At 44.6% G+C, this 24,066-nt stretch overlaps 1 protein-coding gene across 2 annotated transcripts in view; it reads right to left on the minus strand.

Moving 5' to 3' along the window:
- The window catches only part of TPD52 (tumor protein D52), a 72,969-nt gene that overhangs the window by 14,629 nt on the left and 34,274 nt on the right, over window positions 1-24,066 (minus strand). Inside the window, exons 1-4 of one of the 2 annotated variants that reach the window (XM_024209002.1) lie at window positions 22,317-22,455; window positions 15,507-15,622; window positions 12,752-12,900; window positions 11,680-11,781 (exon numbers count right to left, since the gene is read on the minus strand). In XM_024209002.1, the coding sequence (XP_024064770.1) occupies window positions 11,680-11,781; window positions 12,752-12,900; window positions 15,507-15,622; window positions 22,317-22,455 (506 nt within the window). Of the gene's footprint in view, window positions 1-11,679; window positions 11,782-12,751; window positions 12,901-15,506; window positions 15,623-22,316; window positions 22,456-24,066 lie in introns of those variants that run through there. The other variant, XM_024209003.1, reaches the window with a different exon arrangement.

The following is a 24,066-nucleotide window of genomic DNA, read 5'->3' on the forward strand; positions in this document are numbered from 1 at the left end:
GGCAGCCCTGACTGACATGCATTCGGTGAACACCTGAGGTGCTGATATTATATAGATAGATATCTATATCTACCTCTCTCATAGAACTGGAAGGGACCTTGAAAGGTCATTGAGTCCAGTCCCCTGCCTTCACTAGCAGGACCAAGTACTGTCCCTGACAGTTTGTTTGCCCCAGATCCCTAAATAGCCCCCTCAAGGATTGAACTCTCAACCGTGGGTTTAGCAGGCCAATGCTCAAACCACTGAGCTATCCCTCCCCCCCATGACAGACCAAACGGGAGCACTGAGAATTGGTAGTGAGCACCCCCCCATTACAAACCTTAGGAAGTGCCTGTCGGGACGGATTATGGAAATATGCGTCCTTCAAAATTGAGGGCAGCATACTAATCTCCTGAATCCAGGGAAGGAATAATGGTGGCTAGAGAGACCATCTGAAACTTTAGCTTCTTCATGAACCTGTGAAGTTGCGCAGGTCCAGGATGGGTCTGAGGCCCCCCCTTTGCTTTCAGTATTAGGAAATACTGGGAGTAAAGACCCCTTGCCCCTGAGCTCCAGCAGAACCTCCTCCATGGTTCCTGCTGATAGGAGTGTTTGTACCTCCTGCATAAGGAATTGCTTGTGAGAAGGGTCACTGAAGGGGGTGCGGGGGCAGCTCAGGGGAGGGAGGAGGGAAAGAAAATTGGAGGTAATATCCCATTTCTACCATGCAAAGGTCCTAATGGCTGACGTGATTTGGGACCAAGCCCGGTATAAATGGGATAGATGTGCCAATAAATAAATAAATAAAATAAAATAAAAGGAAGGAAGGATCCAGTTGGCTGGCTGGCAAGTCTTCCTCAGGCGCATCTTCAAAAGGCCTGCCTAGGCCTGGTGATTGTTTGGACAAACCAGATCCCTGGTTGTTTGGAGGTTGGGGTTGGCAAGGCCGCCTTCAACTGTGGTCCTATCTGGGCTGGCCTTGGTAGGGAAGAGGCATAGGCTGAGGCTTAAAATGCCACATTGAGTGGCCGGGGTGTGCAGCCCCAGTGATCTCAGACTGGCTTGGGAGTCCTTTAAGCTACACAGCTTAAATTCAGTCTTCTCTGAGAATAACATGGCCTCCCTCGAAAGGGAGGTCTTGTATTGTCTGTTGAACCTTCCCAGCTAGGTCCAAGGCCTGCAGCCAGGAGCAACGACATTTCTATGCCTGATGACATGGCACGAGTTGCTGCATCCGCATAGTCCAGCGCTGCCTGTAATGAGGTCCTGGCCACAGCCTTGCCCTCATCTACAGGGGCAGAGAACTCAGACTTGGAGTCCACAGAAACCAGCTCAGTAAACTTGGATATCGTGTCCCAAGACTTAAAACTGTAGTGGCTAAGGATCGCCTGCTGGTTAGCGATGCAAAGCTGGAGCCCTCCAGTGGAGTAAACCTTCCTCCTGAAGAGGTCCAGCTTCTGTGTGTCCTTAGCCTGTGGGGTGAGTCCTTGCTGCCCCTGCCTCTCCTACTCATTGACTGCCACCACTACCAAAGAGTCCGGTGGGGGGGGTGAGTGAAGAGGTATTTGTACCCCTTAGAGGGTACAAAATACTTGCTCTCAACCCCTTTTGCTGTAGGGGTCAGGGAAGCTGGAGTTTGCCAGAGTGTCTGTTTTCCTGTATGGTCTTGATTTGGGACGGGGGAAGGAGGAAGAGAGCCACCCTGGTGGGACCTGCCTGAAACAAAATGTCCACTATTGGGTCTGAAACTCCCCTACTGCCTCCTCAGATGATGAGGATGCCCAGGCCAGTGCTGTCCCCTCCTGTCTGGCTGGCTCCTTGAAGTGTTCATAAGCTGCTGCACCAGAGTTGGTGCCAGAAGTGTTGGTAGAGCTGGATGCAGTGCCAGGAGTGGCACTGGCAACGGTGGCCGAGCCGTGGGAAGAGACCCTGCTCCGGGACTTCACTCGTTCCTCGGACATGACCGAGAAAGATTGCCCGGAGACAGATCCCTGGGACTGGTGGTATGGCCACAGGGTCCTGAAAGGCTACTGCGCCAGCGCTTGTGGTGGCATCTGCCACTGTGGCCACAGCACTGGAGAGAAAGTTTGGTCACGTCTGGCCTCTGGTGTGCCCGTCCTCTGCTCCAGCTCCTCGATGTGTGGAGAGAGTGTGCCAGGGAAAGGGTGAGCAGCGCCGTGTCAACAAGGGTTTGCCTCTGGATGGCACAGTGGCCTCTGATGCCAGAGGCTTCAGGGCTGATGGTCTCTTGGGCAAGAAGATCCCTTCCCACCTTGAAGGTCTCTGGGGTAGAGGGAAGATCCCTCTTCCACTGGCGCCAGACTCGACGGGCCCGCTTGTGGACCCGGTGTAGACAGTGCTGTTTGTTGCACTGCTGTAGAGTGGCCCGGCACAGGTCGCACTCCCTTAGCTGGCTCATGCTCTAGCGCTCAAGAGGGGGTGCATCCCGTCAGTCTTCCTGTGCTTCTTATGAGGCACAGGTGACTGGGAGTGGTGCCGAGACTCTATGCACAGGGCCGTCTTCGGTGCTGGGGAGTGCTAGTGCCAAGTCCCAGGACTCTCTAGTCCCAGAGTCCTTCCTCGGTGCAGCCTCCCTAATCAGAGCTGGTGTATTGTGCACTGATGCAGAGGAGCCCAGTGCTGGATCCACAGGGCTCGTCTCAGACTGTGGCTGCAGGGCTGCCTGCATCAGCAGCAGCTTCAATCTGTGGTCACTTTCTTTTTTAGTGCAGGAATGAAAACTCCTGCAGATCTTACACCTGTCCATTTAATGGGATACTCAGCCTGTAAAGTGTCTGGGTTGCCCCGCGCATCAGTTTTTGGCAGACTCCACATGGTTTAAACCCTGGGACTGAGGCATGTCCCGGGAAGGGGAAAAATGGGGAGAACCACCCCCGGTAACAAACTAAAACATTTACACTACAATAACTATCTAAACTATTTACAAGAGAAAGTAAGCAAAAGCTATTAGGGGATCACTCAAGCAAGAGAGAAAGCACTCCAACAACTATCACTGGCAGTAAGAAGGAACTGGACAGGCAGTGGGTTGGCAGGGCCCTATTTGCAGCAGCATGAAGGCACAACTCCAGGGGGCTCCATAGCGGACCCGATGGGTGCTGCTAGGGGAAAAACTTTCTGGTGACTGTGCACGTGGCGCGCACACACCTAACTGTAATGGATATGAGCAAGCACTTGAAGCAAAGTGTAGGTCCACTACTTAGTGGGGAAGGAGAGCTAGTGATTGACAACACCAAGAAGGCTGAGGGGTTTAATGCCTATTTGTTAGGCATTAAACCTATTTGTATTCAAAACAGCAAGGCCTGATGAAACTTCTCCTAGGAAAGAACAACTGGCAGGGGGAGTTGGGGGGGGGGGGGAAACAAAAAAACAAAACTTCAAACGGATAGCAATTAACTTTGAAAAACTCATGAAAGATGGGTGAGGTCCCTGAGGGCTGGAGAAGGGCAAACATTGTTCCCCTTTTTTTAAAGATTGGTCTGAGGTCGAAAGGTACTAAGGACCCTGGAACTAACTTCAATACCTGAAAACGTACTGGAACAAATTATTAAATAAATCAGTTTGTCAGCACCTTGAGACTTTTAGAGTTATAAGGAATAGCCAGCATGGATCTGTCAAGAACAAATCATGCCAAACAAAGCTAAATTTCCTTCTTTGACAGGGTTGCTGGATAAATGGGCCGAGGAAGTAGTAAATGGGATTTTGACAATCCCGCATGATATTCTCATAAGCAAACTAGGGAAATGTGATATAGATTAAATCATCATCAAGCTGCATACACAATGGTTGAAAAAGACCACACCACTCCCAGTTTGACAGTAGTTCTCAATTGTTCATTGTCAAACTGGGAGGACATATCTAGTGGGGTCCTGCAGAGGTCTGTCCTGGCTCATTCTATTCAACATTACCACTAATGATTTGATAATGGAGTGGAGAGTATGCTTAAAGTTTGCATGTGACACCAAACTGGGAAGGGTTGCAAGCACTTCGGAAGACAGGATTAGAATTCAAAATGACCTTGATAAATTAGAGAATTGATCTGAAAGCAGCATGATGAAATTTCATAGACACAAGTACTGCACTTACAGGAAAAACAAAAAATGCTCAGCTACAAAATGTGGAGTAACTAGCTAGGCAGTAGTACTGCTGAAAAGGATCTGGGGGATTATAGTGGATCACAAATTGAGTAAGACAATATTGCGATGAAGTTGCAAAAAAGGCCAATATTCTGAGGTGTGTTGACAGGAGTGTTATATGGAAGACCTAGGAGAGGACTGTCCTGCTCTACTCAGAGCTGGTGAGGCCTCAGCTGGAGTATAGCATCCAATTCTAGGTGTCATAACTTTGAGAGATGTGGACAAATCATCTAGAGGAGAGTGTACTGGGGTGGCTGCTTATTGAGCTCCCCGTTGTGAGCCAGGATGGCTTTGTAGGCGCCCTGTCTGGTTAGGCCCACTTCATAGGCCCCTTAAGCACTCCACACACTTATGGCTCACAGCACCACCATCCAGGGCTGGTTTAATAGCAAATAAAGTTCACACAGTTCTCAGAGTCCTGCATAACAAAATAATTCAAACAATCCTCACTGAGCCCCCAACATAAAGTCCATAACTGTAATTCCACAGTTCATACTTTGCACTGGTTCTTTGACACACCCAGAGCTCTTCCTCGGAGAGCCTGCTCCGCCCACAGGCGCTAGGTACGAGCTGTCACCCAGGCTTTTCTCCTTCAGAAACCTTCCCTGTTTTGAACATGGACCTCTTCCAAAGAGCTCTTCCCAACTGTCTGGAAGAGGGGATCCCTGCCCCACCATACACTACAGGGCTCCTGATACCAGGCTCTTGAAGGAACAGTGTCTCCGGTGTCTTCCACAACCTAATTCTAGTTCCCCAGTACCACTCATCCCTGGAACAAGGTCTTCTGGTCCCCTTTATCCTTAAAGGGTTAGTATACCCCATTACAAAGAGCAACAAAAACAATAAGTTTAGAAAACCTAACCTATGAGGAAAGGCTGGGGGGGGGGGGGAGCAGAAGGAAAACTGGGCACATGTAGTCTTAAATAAAAACAAGGAGTCCAGTGGCACCTTAAAGATTAACTGGATTTATTTGGGCATAAGCTTTTGTGGGTCAAAAACCCACTTCTTCAGATGCATGGAGTGAAAGTTACAGAGATAGGCATAAATATATTTTGGTACATGAAGAGAAGGGAGTTACCTTACAAGTGGAGAACCAAGTGGAGTGAGTTTGACAGAGGGAGGCCTACGATGGTTAGGAAGACCCGCAACACCTGTGCCAGCACTGCTTCTGTCTCCTCCACCTGCGCCTGTAGCCAGACAGAGCCCCTGAGCATGGATGCTTCTACCCAGATCCTGGTGTGGTTTTGCAGGGACTGTGACTTGCAATTCCCACTTACTGATATCCAGGCTGGGGGGACCATTCAACATGAAAGGTGCTTGCTGGTGGAATCTCTCAGGCAACAGGTGGGAGAGCTACAGGAGGAGGTGGCTAGGTTGAGGAGCATCCAAATCCATGAGCAATTCCTGGACAGTGTTCATGTGGAGACAGTTGAGGTAGCTGTCCCAGTACACTGGACTGTTGACACACCACTGGTGGAGGAGGAGATGGCTCAGGGTGGACACTGGCAGCTGGTCACTTCTGGCAGCAGGCAGTGCTCCACCCCTGCTCCAAATCCTCCCACCGTGGTAATAGGAAACAGTATGCTCTTCTTGATACAGGAGAGAAGGAATCACCCCCTACAGCAGAGGAGAAGCCTCATACCCCTAAGGCTGGGAGGTCTGCTACCACCACTGCAAATAGGAAACGTAGGGTAGTGGTAATCAGACTCTCTTCTGAGGGGGACGGAGGCGCCCATCTGTCACCCTGACATTGCATCTTGGAGGTATGCTGCCTGCCAGGGGCCCATATCCGAGACGTTACGTAGGCATTGTTGAGGATTATGCAGCCTTCCGACTACTACCCCATGTGGGCACAAATGATACTGCGAGGTGTGACACTGAGCAGATCAAGGGTGACTACAGGGCTCTGGGAGTATGGTGAAGGAGTTTGGAGCGCAGGTGGTATTCTCTTCGATCCTTCCTGTCAAAGGTAGGGGCCCAGGCAGAGACAGGTGCATCGTGGAGGTGAATGCCTGGCTGCGAAGATGTGTCGCCAGGAGGGCTTTGGCTTCCTCGATCACGGGATGCTATTCCAGAAAGGACTGCTAGGCAGAGATGGTGTTCACCTTTCGAGGAGGGGAAAGACCCTATTTGGACACAGACTGGCTAACCTAGTGAGGAGGGCTTTAAACTAGGTTCGACAGGGACAGGTGAGCAAAGCCCACAGTTAAGTGGAGAACATGGAGACCTGGGAGATGGGTCAGAAATAGGAGGGAGCGTGGGCTATAATGGCAGAGAGAAAGGAGGGTCAGGGCAAAACTGGGAGGCAAGATCAAATCAATATCTTAGATGCCTATATACAAATCTGAGAAGTATGGGTAATAAGCAGGAAGAACTGGAAGTGCTAATAAATACAACTATGACATTGTTGGCATCACCAAAACTTGGTGGGATAATACACATGATTGGAATGGATGGGTATAGCTTGCTCAGGAAGGATAGACAGGAGGAAAAGGGAGCAGGTGTTGCCTTATATATTAAAAATATACACACTTGGACATAGGAGACAGAAGTGTTGAAAGTCTCTGGGTTAGGCTAAAAAGGGTAAAAAACAGGGATGTCGTCACGCTAGGAGTCTACTACAGGCCACCTAACCAGGTAAAAGAGGTGGATGAGGCTTTTTTTAAACAACTAACAAAATCATCCAAAGCCCAAGATTTGGTGGTGATGGGGGACTTCAACTATCCAGATACAGACTACCCAATAAGTTCTTGGACTGCATTGCAGACAACTTTTTATTTCAGAAGGTTGAAAAAGCTACTGGGGGGGAAGCTGTTCTAGATTTGATTTTAACAAATAGGGAGGAACTCATTGAGAATTTGAAAGTGGAAGGCAGCTTGGGTGAAAGCGATCATGAAATCAGAGTTCACAATTCTAAGGAAGGGTAGAAGGGAGTACAGCAAAATAGAGACAATGGATTTCAGGAAGGTGGATTTTGGTGAGCTCAGAGAGCTGATAGGTAAGGTCCCATGGGAATCAAGACTGAGGGGAAAAACAATTGAGGAGAGTTGGCAGTTTTTCCAAAGGGACACAATTAAGGGCCCAAAAGCAAGCTATTCCACTGGGTAGGAAAGATAGAAAATGTGGCAAAAGACCACCTTGGCTTAACCACAAGATCTTGCATGATCTAAAAAATAAAAAAAAAGGAGTCATAAAAAAATGGAAACTAGGACAAATATAGGCACACACAGGAATGCAGGGGCAAGATTAGAAAGGCAAAGGCACAAAATGAGCTCAAACTAGCTACAGGAATAAAGGGAAACAAGACTACTTTTTATCAATACATTAGAAGCAAGAGGAAGACCAAGGACAGGGTAGGCCCACTGCTCAGTGAGGAGGGAGAAACAGTAACAGGAAACTTGGAAATGGCAGAGATGCTTAATGACCTTTGTTTCAGTCTTCACCAAAAAGTCTGAAGGAATGCCTAACATAGTGAATGCTAATGGGAAGGGGGTAGGTTTAGAAGATAAAATAAAAAAAGAAAAAGTTAAAAATCACTTAGAAAAGTTAGACGCCTGCAAGTCACCAGGGCCTGATGAAATGCATTCTAGAATACTCAAGGAGCTAATAGAGGAGGTATCTGAGCCTGTAGCTATTATCTTTGGTAAATCATGGGAGACGGGAGAGATTCGGCGGGGCCAGGCCGGAGGGAGCCGCTCGACCGGAGCCGGAGTGGGCCGCACCGTGCCTTCCTGGAGCCCTCCTCGTGCGTCCCCGCCCCACTTTACCTGACTGCTGCTTGTTTCGGGCTTCCCGTGAACATCTGATTCGCAGGAAGCAGGGGAGGGCCGGGGTGGACAGCTGCCAAAGCTTTTGTTAAATTTAAAAGCCCTTTTAGAACCGGTTGTCCCAGAACCGGTTTGTATGTTACCATTCCTGATGGCTAATTTGTGTCCATTTATCCTTTTACACAGAGACTGTCTGCTTTGGCCAATGTACATGGCAGAGGGGCATTACTGGCACATGATGGCATATATCATTAGTAGATGTGCAAGTGAATGAGCTTCTGATGGTGTGGCTAGGTCTTATGATGGTGTCGCGAGAGTAGATATGGTGACAGAGAAGGCAATGGGGTTTGTTACAGGGATTGGTTCCTGGGTTAGTGTTTCTGTGGTGTGGTGTGTAGTTGCTGGTGAGTATGCGCTTCAGGTTGGGGGATGGTCTGTAAGCAAGGATTGGCCTGCCTCCCAAGGCCAGTGAGTGTGGGGGATCGTTTTCTAGGATAGGTTGTAGGTCATTGATGCACTGGAGAAGTTTTAGCTGGGGGCTGTACGTGATGGCCAGTGGTGTTCTGTTATTTTCCTTGTTGGGCCTGTCCTGTAGTAGGTGACTTCTGGGTACCCATCTTGCTCTGTCAATCTGTTTTCTCACTTCCCCAGGTGGGTACTGTAGTTTTAAGAACGCTTGATAGAGATCCTGTAGGTGTTTGTCTCTATCTTAGGGCTTGGCTGTAGACAATGGATTGTGTGATGTGTCCTGGATGGAAGCTGGAGCCATGTAGGCAAATATAGCGTCAGTATTGGGTGGTATTTATGTGACCATCACTTATTTGCACTGTAGTATCCAGGAAGTGGGAAGGAAGAAAGAGGAAGGAAACCTACCAGATCTACTATGTCCTCTTGAGGAGGACTTGAACCAGTAAGCGAGAATAGAAAACACACATATAAGTGTCTGAAGGTGCCATGTCAAAGGCGAGATCAGGTTTCAGCGACCAAGAGAGTGGGAAGAGGTCCTTAGGAACAGTGCATTTAGCTTTAAAACAGATTCTCTATTAAATACATCTCTCTAGCACAGGGGTGGGCAAACTACAGCCTACAGGCCGCATCCGGCCTGCCAGCCATTTTAATCCGGCCCTCAAGCTCCAGCTAAGGAGTGGGGTCTGGTGCTTATCCCACTCTGACACTCCAGCCGGGGAGCGGGGTATGGGGCTTGACCCGCACGGCTCCCGGAAGCAGCGGCATGTCCCCCTTCCAGTTCCTACACGTAGGGGCAGCTAGGGGCCTCCGCTCCACACGCTGCCTCTGCAGCTCCCATTGGCCGGTAATCGTGGCTAATGGGAGCTGCAGGGGTAGCACTTGTGGATGGGGCAGTGTGCAGCAGAGCCGCCTGGCTGTGCCTCTACATAGGAGGCAGAGGTGGGACATGCCACTGCTTCTGGAAGCCGTTTGAGGTAAGCACTGCCCAGAGCCTGCACCCCTGAACGACCACCCCTACATCCCAACCCCCTGCCCCAACCTCTGAACCCCTCAGTCCTAGCCAGAGTATCCTCCTGCACCCCAAGCCCCTCATCCCCCACCCCACCCCAGCATGGAGCCCCATCCTGCACCCTGAACTCCTCATTTCTGGCCCTACCCTGGAGCTTGCATCCCCTCCCGCATCCCAACCCCAATTTCGTGAGCATTCATGGCCAGCCATACAATTTTCATACCCAGATGTGGCCCTCAGGCCGAAAAGTTTGCCTACCCCTGCTCTAGCAGGTAGCCACTGGAGCCAAGAGGCACTGGTAGGGATAAAACATTGAAGACAGGAATATTATTTTGCAGAACACCGGAATCAAATTTAGAATATTTATACCATGTCTGTTATACACTGTTAAGATACTTGAATTATTATACATTTAGAAGTATTATAGTTTCTCATGCATGTTACCCCAAACTACCTTTTTAATACACAACCCTTTATGTGGTATTGTGCGAATATTGTTTATGCAGCTATATTGTCAATTCCATCAATACTTATTACCCCTTATACACTACAGTTAGTCAGACCAAGATGATCCACCAAAGTCTGTATACTAACAAACATTAAATTTAGTAGCATGCCTTTTCAGTTGCTTATAAATCTGAGTCTTATTTGCAAGTTAAATATTAAGTTTGCCTAGGACTCCAAAAATAGTACATACAAAGGGTGAGAAATAGTGTAGTTAGGTAGATTACAGACATCAGTACGGAAATGTATTTAGCCTCAAGTATTGTGACAGCAGTGTAATTACTGAACAGCTACTGTGATGAGAGACACTGAAAGGACAACTGCTACTCTATCAGTGCACTGCTGAACAAACATACATGGTACAAACAGGGGACCAGAACTTTTAGTCAGACATTGGAGGAAGGAATTCTGCATGCCATTGACCTCAAAGCCTTTTCATGTCTCCTTACAACATGCTTCCACAACTGTTCCCCCTCCCACCTCTCAACAGCTTCCTTTCTTTTACTTTTAAAAAAGTATTACAGTCTTACTGTATATCTGGATTTCTTGTTCATTTAGGAACTACCCAAAATGATGAAATCCAACCCCTGACATTAAAGACTAGGTCATTTTTATTCTGTGTAGTTACTATAAGGGACGCAAGTGTTGTCTAGATAAACCAATTTTAAAAATTGATGTGGAACTGTCTAACCAATTATGTGCTAAGGTTGTATTAACAATTCTAAAGCCCACCTTACCTAAAGGAATGTGAAAATGCCTGCAATCTGCAGGATGCCAGAGTAAGCATTAAAAAAAAAGAAAGGAAGTTCTGATAAATCTGTAGTAAAATTAATCTCATGTGGCTACTTCTCTTGCTTCTATAAAATGAGTGCTTGAGAGGTAAATGGCAGCACTTGAAATGCAGGGCTGACTTTATTACACTGTTTTCCAATGCAGTTAAAATTGTAAATGGATTACATTTCTATGGGCCAATTAACAGGCAAATAATTTGGTCCACTAATGCAAGACAAGCTACAGCAAGACAGAGGCAAGATAAACAAGAATTTTGCAAATTCCTGTAGTGAAAGCAGTGCAATTGTATGGATTGTACAAGCCTGCAGATGTTAATGGAGTCGGGAAAAAAGAGAATCTTTCATGCTGGTCAAAACAGAGGATAGTTTTAAATTGTCTTTGGTATTAGTGTGCATGAAAGATACAATATAATGGATGTGCAGTTTTGGCAGAAGACAGCAACAGATTTTCAGTTTGGCAGTTACCAGCTTTTAACCTGGCACACTGGCAATAGTTCATAAAAAGGTAATAAAATCAGGCTCTTGGAATGAAGTTACGAATAGCTTACAAAACATGACTTAAGGAAAGCAAACAAAACACCAAAAGCTATCCATACAAAATGGATTTTGATGCAAAAGCTTTAGACGGTCATGAGATAATGTAATGTGCTTCCATAGGCTGAGATAGCAAAAAAAACCCAGGAGCAATGACACCACAGGAGTACTGATGAAAATACTTACTGTGTAAAATCCTTCTAAAGAGAATTGAGTGACATTAGAAGTAAAAAATTTTAATAGTAAACTATTTTGTGTACATAAACCTCTGATATGAATAGAATTGCATATAATGATTTTAGGAATGCATTCCACAAGCAGCCACTCTCTCACCCAGGTCAAGTCAGCAGCAGATGCTCTGCAGGTTCTTGGTATACTAGTCTGTGCCTTTAGTCACTGATCAGAAGTCAAATTAATAATGCGCTCTCCCTCCCCCAGACACTGAACTTCAGTAAAAGATTAATGAAACATACTTCACATCTTCCAGCTTCTTTGTGATGACTGAGCCAACTGATGAAAAAGCAGCAGAAGCCTTCTGCCCAGCCTGAGACAGGGTTTCTGATGTCTTCTTATATCTATATTCAAACAGCCAGAGGTAAATAGGATTCTATTAGTAAGTCTACAGACAGTTACAAGTTGTGCAACATTTTGATACAAAATCTAAAAATCCCACATGAAAATTAAGTCTTTGAATCAAGATGGATATCCAAAATATGCCCCAATCACAAGACACTGAAATTCTACAGCCAATTCTGCAGGTGGTCAGACTAGATAATAATGGTCCCTTTAGCCTTAATACTTAAGTCACTGTCATCAACAAGTTTCAGTGCAGGCTCACCTAGAAATCAATTTGTTTTCTACATGAAGCCAAGCAACATGCTCTGCGGCCACTGGAGAAGTGATTTAAGCTGCAGGCTGAAACCAAGATTGCTAAATTTTGTGCGGTTCTAGTGAAAAACTGCTTGAAGAGATGATTAAGTAAGAGTAAAGGCTTTGTGCTGAATCTCAAGGTTATGAAACCTTTCCGTATAAACTTTTTACTTCATGCATACAGTTATTGCAGATTTCAGATATCCACCAGTTGAGTGATGTTAAAAATGACAATCTTTGGAATTTTGTTTGGATAAAATCCCAGGTTCAAGTGCCCATTGTAGTATTGTGCATTTCTCTTCCTACATCAGGGAAAGATTTATAATAGTTTGCCAATTAAAGAGAGAAGGATATTGCATTTGATTTGCACCATCTTGGTGAGGCGATGTGCTGGCAAAACAGAATTGCTTTTTCGTTTATGCAGAATAGGAATCATGGCATTGTAAAGACAGGGTTGTTAGAAGTCTCTTTGGGACAGGGACTTAGCTAGATTTTAATGAAGCGTAGTTTTACCTTAAACTTGATACCCTCAAGAAGGCTGCTACAGTTTCTTCAGACATTTGAAAGTAAAGAAAGTTTGACTAGTAAATATGTTACAAAGTTTAACAGCACAGGAACAGTTTTCACTTAACCAACACAGATTCATGATACACTGAACCAGTGACAGGGACATACGCTGAAGTAGAAGTCACATCTTGCCAGCCTTTGGTAATGTTCTGCCTCAGTTCCTGCAGTGAATTGATTCCTAATTTTCTCTTGATCTCTGCTAGATGCTTCTCCTTGGCAGCTAGCACCTGTGAGAGCGTCTGGATTTCCTCTTCTACCTAGGGCAGTTCAAGGAGGAAGATCAGTTAGCAAGTGACGTAACCAGTTAGCAATACTTCATTTAGGAAGTTATTAACTGAAGAACATTTAGCATGATGAAGTAATTTACAATGGATGCTATGTTATAACATTTCTTCTTGTGTTTTAGAAAGGGATTGATGCAAAAGGTTTTTTTTTTTTTTTTTTTTATTAAAATGACTGCAGACATTAGGAAGAGACCAGTGCAAAAAAAGGTTCTCATCTTCTCCAGTTATTTGAGCATTTCTGAAGGACTGGATGATTTAGGAGATAAATGAGGCCCTATAGCCTATTAATCTACTCATTCAGATTAATAGTAAATAATTGTCTACAAGACAGTTCTTTTAGCCAGTTTGGAGATCAAGGATTGTCTCGTTAAGGGAACTACCATACACTTTCATGCCTCAATCCGGACATGAAAGGACTGTTAAGATGTGGTTATAGGGACTAGTGAAGCCTGCACTGTACCTGTTCTGTGCATAAGATTTGTGCTCTTGTAAAAATGCAGGGTAGCTGCCCTGGAGACTAAAGGTTCTTGAGAAGAATAGACTGACAGTATTACATTTCTTAAAAGCCAAATGCCAAGGTTTGAGCATCCAACATGAAGCACCCTATGGAGACCCTATCTTCAGAGGAAAGGTGCTCAACCAATATGCCTATATTGGAACACCACTCCCGAACAGGCCAGCAGAGGCTAGAGAAATGACTAGCTGGGGAATGCGAGCTTTATTCATCAACTCTAGGATATGTGAAACAAGCATTTAGGCAGATGTTCGAACTTAAGGGTCTGAAGTTAAACTATATGGAGGCTCTAGCAGTCTTTACTCCTGAGGGCATTCTGCACCTAAAAATTCTGCATGCAATATTGTAAAATTCTGCACGTTTTACTTGTCAATAAATAAATGTGGAGGCTCCAGCATGGCAATGGGGAGCACAGGCCACTGGCTGCACAAAAGGTGGGAGATCACCCTGCAGCCTCTCCAACCCCAGGACACGGAATCAGTGGTGAGGCTGCACCCGACCCTGACACCACACAAGGCCTAGCCCAGAAACACCCTGGGGCCCTCTCCCTGTCTGCCAGATGCACCAGGCGTGGGGCAGGCAGGCTCAACCAGGCAGGATCCGAGGGGCTGTGTGGGGTTAGAGGATTCTGTGTGGGACAATCTGGGTGCAGGCAGCTCAGTAGGGGGTCTAGGTGTGGGGGATCTGGGTGCACAGGCTCATGGGGGGGGTCCAGGTGCAATGTGACTCTGCAGGGGCTTCCAGGTGAAGGTGGTTGGGGCTCAGCGGAGGGATCTTTGTGTGTGGGGGGGGTCTCAGCAGGGGACTGGGTGCTAGGGGAGTGGGGCTTAGTGGGATGGGGTTTGGATGCAGCTAGTTGGGGGAAGTCACTGGCGTGGGTGTCTGGGTGCAGAGAGCTCCAGTTGTAGGGGTTGAGGTTCAGTGGAGTGAGCTTCAGGGATGGCAGGCTGGGGGGGTTCTGGGTGTATGGGGTGAGGCTTGGCAGGGATGTCTAAGTACAGGAGGTCCAGATGCACAGGGGTTGTGAGGATGGGGGAGCAGCTCCCTGTACAGTGACACTTCCGCCCCACAGCTGAGGAGTGATGGGGGCAGGAAGCAGGGGAGTATGCTGAGCTTCCTGCAGCGGAGGGAGGTTTTGGGGGTGGGTCTGACAGCCCCAGCCACTCCTTTCAGGGGAAAGAGGAAGTCCCATCCTCTTCTGCCTCCAGCCCAGCCGGGACTAGCAGCTCATCCCAGCTCAGGGTAGGCGCCACTGGCTGGGGTGTGTCCAGCCCCACAGTGATTTACCTCTGTGAGCTGCTCTGGGTGCCTGAAACGTTGTTCCTGTGTTGATAGGGAGTGGTGCGTGACTGCTCTTGCACCTTCCCCATCAGAAAGTCATTTTTCTGCAGGGAAGCAAAGAAATCTGTGGGGGAAATGAATTCTGTGCACATGCAGTGGTGCAGAATTCCCCCAGGAGTAAAGTCTTATTTAAGTAGCCTGATTTTTTTCAGGTTTCACTGAAACTAGAGAGTGCTCAACAGCTTTAGAAGTAAAGGCTTTAGGAGCCTAGTTCATTTTGGCTCATTGATACGGTCTTTGTTTAATGTTTACTGCTGGTATGAATTAAGGACAAGATTAATTTCCTTGTTAACCATTAGCAATAAGTGTGCACATCAATAACACTACAAAAAATAAAAACCATTAGCAGAGTGGGTGTTTTACTAGTGGATTCTAAAGTCGAAGCGTGAAGGGAAGTGGACAAGGTGTTCAAGCCTGGGCACCTAAAGACAGACACTTAAAGCTAGATTTCGGCATATACTGAAAATGACTAGTTATGTAATGCTGAGCACTGGTAGCTTTAGCTGACTTTAGTGAGATTTGAGAGTACCAGTTTTGAATTAAAATCAAGGTAGATTAAATGCCTAAAGTTGGGGACCCGAAGTTGACCATTTTGGTCAGTGCTTTCCAGACTTCTATTCTGACAGCCAGTTCAGAGAAGGATCTTATTCAAAACTTTGAACTTACTGGTTTCTGAAAGATTTCGTTCAGAGTGAGAGCCACCTGCATGAAGATTGTTCTTTACCTTAGCAAGTTCTTTTCTTAGTTCCTCCTGTTCTTCTTCAGAAAGATTTTCTGTCAGATTAACAGTAGCAGCAGCATCCTCTCCTACCTCAGGTACTGTGTCTGAGCTCAGCAAACCTGTGAGAGAAAGATTAGTAGAGTACTTTATTCGCTAAGAAAAGATGGTAGATGTATTGTGGTCTCCATGGAGACCACAAGATTTGTTCTTGTGGCAAACACTACAATGCCAGAGTTTGTGTACTAAGGAGTACTGAAATCCTTAAGGCAATTGTTTTGGCACTTATATAAGGGCCTCCTAGTTTGACATCAGCATTGAAGTCAGTGTCCTTAGTTTGGAAGGCTGTTTCTTACACATGTAGGATGGATAGAAAAGAAAGCAGAAATCCTTGAATCTCCATTGCCAGACCCCTGCTGTAGCCAGGGGAAAGTACTGCCTATCATCCTTTAGCCTACCAGTCAAGTTCTCAAAGAAAATACAGGTAGCACCTAGCACTAAGGTGGGATCAGAAAACAGCACTCTCTATCCTTTGGCCTTCTTAACTGGGGCTTGGGAAAGAAGACCTTGTTAAATAGACACCAGGTTTACAGGTTTTTGAATACATCTCTGCAGACAAATAAGGAATTTTATACTTAGTTGCTATGTTGGCCATTCAAAACGAAGATAGATGGATTCTATTCTCATTGTATGTCATTAAAACTCTAGACAATTCTACCAGTACAGCTTTCAGTGAGATTGCCATTTGTAACTCTTAACATTTATCCTGCAGAACCTTGCTTACTGATGTGCAAGGAGAGCCATCTGGTCCAGAGCCCACAGTTGAATTTGCTGTTCTGATGGTCTTGAGAAACCAATTGAGTGTATTTGATATGGAAAAAGTCGCAAGACAAGCCCTGGGCCTCAGTCATTTTCAGACCAAAACATGTTTTAAGTACTGGCATGTACTGTGATCACCACTAAATGTAGGTTTCATAGTAGTAGTCTGATTAACAAGTTTTTGGCTTCAGCCTTGGTGGACACAGCACTGAAGTATAAAGCTAATGGATTCCAGCCTTAATATGTTATCTACCAGCAGTTTGTTACTGCTCGTTAGGCAAGTAATTCTTGCTAAACCATTTATCCTCACTTATTAATTTGTATTACCAGAGTCAGGAAATCCCTTGAGTTAGGAGCTGTGTAAGTAAAACAGTTCCTACCCCCAGAGAGCTTGTAATGCAAGCACAGTAGTATGTGGACAGCAAATAAGGATATTACAGCAGAAGAGCATTGGCTTTCTATTTGGGGGGAGGAAAAATAAGGGGGCGGGGGAGAGGGAAAAAAAACCCACACACCACACCAGGTAAGCCTGGAGTGTATGTCACAAGAAAATAAGACATAGAATTATAGAAGATTAGGGTAGGAAGAGACCTCAGGAGGTCATCTAGTCCAACCCCCTGCTCAAAGCAGGACCAACAGCAACTAAATCATCTCAGCCAGGGATTAGTCAAGCCGAGCCTTAAAAACCTCTAAGGATGGAGGTTCCACCACCTCCCTAGGTATGCCTTATACCTCAAAGAGTCAAAGACAGACCCTTCTGTGATGAGCCAGTGTGCCTAATCTATTTTCCAGAAAACAGATCCCAGTGTTTTCATCCATACAACTGTTACAAGGCACTCTCCAGAAACAAACCTGAAATACCTTTTGCCACTGTAGGAAGATGAGAGAGGGTAACATGACCATTTTTACAAGATCCCCAACAGTATGCTAACTACTTGCTCTTGAGCCAAGACTGCTTGAAAACCTTATTCCTGAAGGGATGCAAGCAACTGAGTAATGTTTCTAACAGCTTGCTGGAGCCAAGATTTTTGTAGTATTCTTTTCTCCAAAGGGTGACTGAGGCACATATACAATATGTTGCCATTTTATGGCTGTAAGAAATTTCTGTACTTAATGCTTTCAGACACCCTATTGGAGGGCCAGGAGTAGATACATGGTCACAGCCAAAATAGCTTGCAGAATCCTAACAGACTTGTCTGGCTTCCATGTGTTTAGTATTAATTGTATTAAATCTTAATGACAGCTGGGAATAGTGTAGCTCTTCCTATACTTCAGTATTTAACTGCAACTACTTCAGAACAAGTGCAAAGATAAGAGGAAAGATATGAAACAAAAAATAAAACCAAGTAGAGAGACTCCAATTTGAGAATTTAGAATTGGGACACCAGTATATAACAAGTTGGGCTGTCAAGTGATTAAAAAAATTAATCACGATTAATTGCGCTGTTAAACTATAGAATACCATTTACATATTTTTGGATTTTTTTCTACATTTTTAAATATATTAATTTCAATTACAACAGTATTTTTATTACAAACAATTGCACTGTAAAAAGCTTCAATTCACCTCATTGAAGTACTGTAGTGCAATCATGAAAGTTGAACTTACAAGTGTAAAAAATAACTGCACTTAATAAAACAATGTAAAGCTTTAAAGCCTACAAGTCCACTCAGTCCTACTTCTTGTTCAGCCAATCACTCAAACAAACAAGCATTCAGTGCTGGAGGGGTGAAGTAAGCAATGACTTGTACAGGAGGAGGGCCTGGGAGGACAGGGGGTGACAACAGGGAGGAGCAAGCAATAACTTGTGCAAGAGAAGGATGAGGGCAATGTCTTGCTGCTGCTTCTGGAAGGGTGGTTTCTGGTACTGGGCTAGCTCAGTTAAAGGAGGCGAGCTGGACTCCCTTCAGCTGAGTGAGCCCTTGTTTGCAAGGGAAGGTGGACTTTACCTCAGGGACTCATACTGCAGAGGAGGAGAGGTTGAGCTCGCCAGGACCATGTTCTCTATGGGGTATCCCCAGAGCGAGCGGCTGGCTAGGGGGAATGGGACATGATGCAGAAGGGTTGGTCCTGGGAGTGACGGGCTGGACAGGGCAACAATACATCCCGTTTTGGCCAGTACAGTCCCCTTTTTCAGCTTTGTCCAGGCCATCCCCACTTTTTTATTAATTATTATTATTATTATTATTATTATTATTATTATTAATAAACACACACACACACACACACACACGTGTCCTGGCTGCAAGGCCAAGCAGAGAAATGTGGCTGCTGCCCAGGGGTCAGCTGAAGGCAGCACTGCCTGCCAACAGGAAAGCGGAGAAATTTGCTGCTGGTGGGCTGTGGGCAGCACAGGGCTCAGCCCTGTGGGTGGGTGAGCAGCTTGGGCAAACTCTCTGCGAGGGGGGGGCAGCTCGGGCAAGCCCCTGGCCATCCCATTTTTACTTTAAGAAATATGGTCACCTGGGGGTGGGGAGGAAGAGGAGGAAGGGTCAAGATCTCTACTTCTCCGCTGGAGCCAGGATGAGAACCATATCTTTCTCTAGCCTCTTCTCTTCCCACCCTCTGGTGACTGCTTGTGTTACTGCACCTGACCGGACATAGGTTCTCTGCAGCAGCTGATGCTGCCCTCCCACCTAGAGGGTCTGCAATTAACGCACATTAAAAAAATTAATATACTAATTGTGCTGTGTTAATCGCATGTGTAAATGGTGATTGACAGCCCTAATTACAAGATGACTGGAAGAGAGTCATCTGAATTATCTATCCATAAACAGTTTATGTGAATTCAGTGCTAATGAAATATCCCAGATTGTCAGCAACATCTATATATTTGAGGAATAGGGTCAACATAAGCAGCACAATCCTCTTCACGTCACCGCAGGCCTCAATTTTGAGCTCGAGACCACCCAGGTCAAGACTGTAGATAGGCTTCCATATGCATTTAGTCCTCAACCTCTGCACCACTCACAGGCACAGGTGGATTTTTGTGGTGCCACATTTTCAGGAGACTGGAAGTCACTGCTATTCAGAATCCTCTTCCCCGACAGCTAGTGCAAGTTAAGTTACTCCTGAAGCCAAGGTTTTAACCCGCCTCCATAGTAAATCTGAACTTCCCCAAAAAAGCTTAAAAACCTCATCCTGCCAGTAGCACATGGAAAGCTCTCCATTGGATGTGGGTCGACAATATTGACATATTGCTAGCAAATGACTGACCAACTCAATTTCACGTCAAAACATAAGTAACAGTTGTTACCACCTAAGACGTTTAAGTAAGAAGTCAGCTATCTAATCCCCTTATTTTACAGAAGAAAAAACAGGGGAAGATATTTTCAGGAGTTCTCCTCCAATATACATTTGGAATACTGTCAGCTCTTTAGGAGCTAAAGTCTGGATTAAGGGGCTAGATTGTTTTCATTCTACGATGCTTGCTAAATAGTGTTTATCCTCTTAGATGGCATTTTTTCAGAAGTTTAACTAGTTTGATAGCCACAAGTTGTGTGGGGTAATTTAGTTATCTTTACACAACTAAGGGATGGCCAAAATAATACATCATCAATTTAGATCTACCTGGTTCTTTTTTGAAAAGAAGTCTTCCAGTATATGTTAGCTGACTAATTAGTGTGGGCAATCTTATGACTTTTGAGGGTTAATGCCAATGATAGCATTCCAATTACTATCCCAGTACATGTTTGTCTGGAGAGCTGAAATGGCATCTTCATTTTAGCATCTCAGATTATCAAGGTTTTTAAACCCCTTTGAGCTAATGTCTTCCTCATTTGAGATCTAAATGGTTTGCAAAATCAAAAGGGAAAGCACTTGGCTTTTAAAAGATGTAATTAGCACTTGCGACACAGTTTGAGAACTGCGAACTCCTTAGGAACTTGAGAAATCTTGTTTGCAGACTTCCCTGTTCAGCTACTACAAAATGAATTACTATTAGAATCATCCACACATATTCATGGTCTCAAAAAAAAAAAAAAAGTTACCTATTGACCTGAAGTTACTCATGTTCATTCTCTGCCCCCAAAAAAACTAATATTTAGGAGTAGTCAATATGATCTGATCCACTAGTTCTGGGAACAGGGAAATGTGGTCCTTGATTACTGGTTCTGTTCATTCCCTCTGAAGCCCCTTGCATTGGCCACTGTTGGAAGACAGGATACTGGGCTAGATGCACCTTTGGTCTAACCCAGTATGGCTGTTCTTATGTTGAAAGGCTGTAGGTTTTCCTATCATTGTAAATTTTATATTTGCCATGAACTTCACCCTCAGTGAGCAGAAATAGAGATTAGTTAAGTCTCACTAGACAGTGAAGTATCATGATAGGCATAACAGTTTAAAGCCCAGGAACGGGGGGGGGGGGGAGGAAGGAATGTTCCCATGTACACTAACAATTTTTCTTAATCAATCTGGCCTCCTAGTGATCTTACGTTTACTCACATAACTGCTTACAGGCTAACTAGAAGGGATTTTTGCTTTGTGATTGACAAAGGAGAGGCATGAAGTATCTAATTTACAGTCTGTCAAGTCAGTTTCCCCCTGATTTTGCTAGAGAATATTTGGTCATGTTGAGGATGCGTACCTTGAGTTCGCACATTGATTTAAGGTGAAGATGTTGGACAGAGTTGTCATTGTTCCACAGGAGTCATTGGTTTTCATTTTAACTTCAATCTGGAAAGAACTTCTCTAGCTCAACTTTCACTTGTAAGTTATTTCACTAATTCTCTAGTCAGTCTGATGAGAAAATACCTGTCTTTTCTCCATACTAATACCTTAGGCCTCCTATCTACAGAGGACCAAGTGCCCAAACAGTCTTTTCTATCACGTGTCTGACGAAGTGGGTATTCACCCACGAAAGCTTATGCTCTAATACGTCTGTTAGTCTATAAGGTGCCACAGAACTCTGTCACTTTTTATCTATCCCTATAGTTTAGCTTTAAAACATGCTTCTTAACAGTTCTGTCCTCATTTGGGGGGGGGGGGGGGGGAGAGAAGAAGAGGGGGAGGTACCATATTCTTTTGCATTTATTATTTACCATTTATCAGTTCACAAGCAACTTCTTGTTCATACTGCATTCAGATCTGACCAGAACGAGAGCAATGTGTTCACTAGCATAAGGAGGGGTGTGTGGGGCAGGAATAGAAGCAAACAAATGAGCATAGGAGGGTGCCAGAGGTTCCCAGTTCTTCAACTGGAGAGTATTTTCACAAGTGTTCAAGACAAATTCAAAGTGCCAGTTCATATGTAATTATAAATGTTTAATTTTAGACCAAGGGCACCAAGGTGGCTTCTTTGGCACATGCGGCACTAAAAGCAGTATTCATCCCAACCAGACTCTGCTGTTTGTGTGCACAAGAAAGTTAGTTTGCAGCAATGGGGGGAAAGAAAGGGGGGAGGAAAAGCTATGTAATTGTAATTTAAAGACTTTATGGGCCTTTGTTAGATTGGGAAATACTAAGACACAGAACCAACAAGAATTAATGTCCAATTTCCACCAATTTGGGGCACTGGCTATTTTAAGCTGAAGTACATCTTAGATTTTTTTGATGCAAGATTCACATGCAACTAAAACAATTGTTAAGCTATGTTAAGTATCCCCATCCTGCAAAAATTTGCTTTCTTAGTCAGTTTTCAGATCACTTATTTTTGCTCAGTCTACTTCAGACCCCAGACAGCGTGTTTACAGCAGGAAATCAATGTTAGTCATTCTATGAAGCATATGTACTGCAGGTCATTCCATAAGGCAGAATTTTTTTGTATCCAGTAAGCCTCCCAAGTTGGGAGCAGAGGACCAAATTGTCCTCATTTATTCCTGTAACCCTTTCGGTCAATGATGTTGCCAGAATAGGAATTCGGCCCCCACAACACCAGCCCCTAGACTTCCAGAATTTGATTGCTCTTGCTGCGGATGTAATCATTTGTACATGGATTAAAGTAAACTAGTATACTCACTGTTCTCCCCCACAAAAAAATATTAAGGAAAAAAAGTTACCAGAATTCTTCTGTACAGGTGATCCAGGTGGAGAGATGTTTACACTAGGTGACAGGTAGAGATAGTTTTTGTTAACTCCACTATTGAAATCAAAAGGAGATTTATAATCCTCATTTAGATCTGTATCCCTCCAATCCATCCCAGAAAGTTCAGAATGCATGTTCACTCCTTAATATAGATCAACATCCACTGAAGCATTCATCCTGATTGTCAGCGTTGTGCAGCCTCATTCACTTAGTAATCCCAACCATAGGATTTAGATGTTGTACTTTCCCACACTGCACTTTATTTCCTTTGGACGACTTTAGACATTCATATGACTCAAGTGCAGTACACATTTATTAAATTACTTCTGAGCCATGTTGTAGTTGTGGCATAGCACAAGGTTAAGTTTCTGTAAATCTATAACCTGGGCTGGGTTTTACAGACCATTCCCTTGGTAAACAAACACTTGCAGCACACTATGCACAGGCTTCTGGGACGTCTTAGTCTTCTGCAGAATTGCAGCCAGAATTTTCAATCATTTAAATAAAAAAGTCAGCTGACTGCAGCTGTACCAGGATATCCTTAATCTTCTAGGACACAAAAGGATTACTAGCCATAATCTATTCTATATGCCATCTGTGTAGGACTGTAAATCACAGAAATAAGAAATTGTGCATGGCTTCCTGTTGTCTGTGCAACAACTGTTTGTAATTTGTGTTGCTAGCAAAAATAAAAAAAAGTCAATCTGTGTTTGTTTATCTAGCAAGATTACAATGCAGCACCCATCTCAGCAGTCTAACATACTTAAAGTAGTATTTGTCACCTGAGAAGAGAGTTACCAATATATTCAAGATACTTTCAGATGAGACCCATTGCTGGGGTCAGCAATGGACAAACTGATTAACAGACCATACAAAAAGTTTATAAGTTTCACAAGCTACAGAGGAAATGTAATTCATCTATCTTTGTAACCCGTGCACTTGGTGCTTTGGCTAAAGCCTATTGAGTGCTAGTCAGTATATTCCAAAAAAAAAGTTAGTGGAAGTTTTCTGGATTAATTTCATATTGGGGCTATGCAACTTTAGTGCAATATATTGCTCTACTACCCTCAGTTGCTTCACTACATGCTTTCAAGAGGAGGCAGGTTGTTGGAAACAGCTACACAATTTTATGCAGTAGAGAGACTAGGAATTTGAAACATTTATACTTATCAGAGGCAAAATTGGCATGAATACAGATGTTCATTGGAACTTACACAATATTAACTTGCTCCAATTTTCTATCGTTGTGGGCTAGGAACTGTATTCAACTCCATTGTGAGTGGGGCGGGCGGAGAAAAGAAGGAAGGTTACCACAATTCCTCCAGGAACTTAAAGATGACTGTCAGGGGTGATTACAATATGAATGCAATGAACAGCTTCAGAGAAGTGCCATTCCTGGAGTGATTGATATATACACATACACATAGGTACTAAAGGCCTAAGAAAAACAAAGAAAGGGCTTTTGGAATAAGAGGCTGAATTTAAACAGACTGAGTCTTCTTTCAGATCCAGCAAATGGATGTGACCTTTGGTCCACATCCCTCTCCCCAAAAATCCTTGCTGAAGGGTTGGAAGAACTTTAACCTGCCCTTCTGTCTATGGGCCCTGGGATTCTTCTGGTACATTTTACCTGTTTCTGTTCTATTTATTTCTGAAAAAAATATTTTTGATTTAATGTAGTCAGAGAAAGCTGGGTGGTTACTGGTAGCTAATTTGTCATTATC

The sequence above is a fragment of the Terrapene carolina genome, unplaced genomic scaffold (assembly GCF_002925995.2).
Source record: "Terrapene carolina triunguis isolate 2854851 unplaced genomic scaffold, T_m_triunguis-2.0 Scaffold58, whole genome shotgun sequence".
NCBI lineage: Eukaryota > Metazoa > Chordata > Testudines > Emydidae > Terrapene > Terrapene triunguis.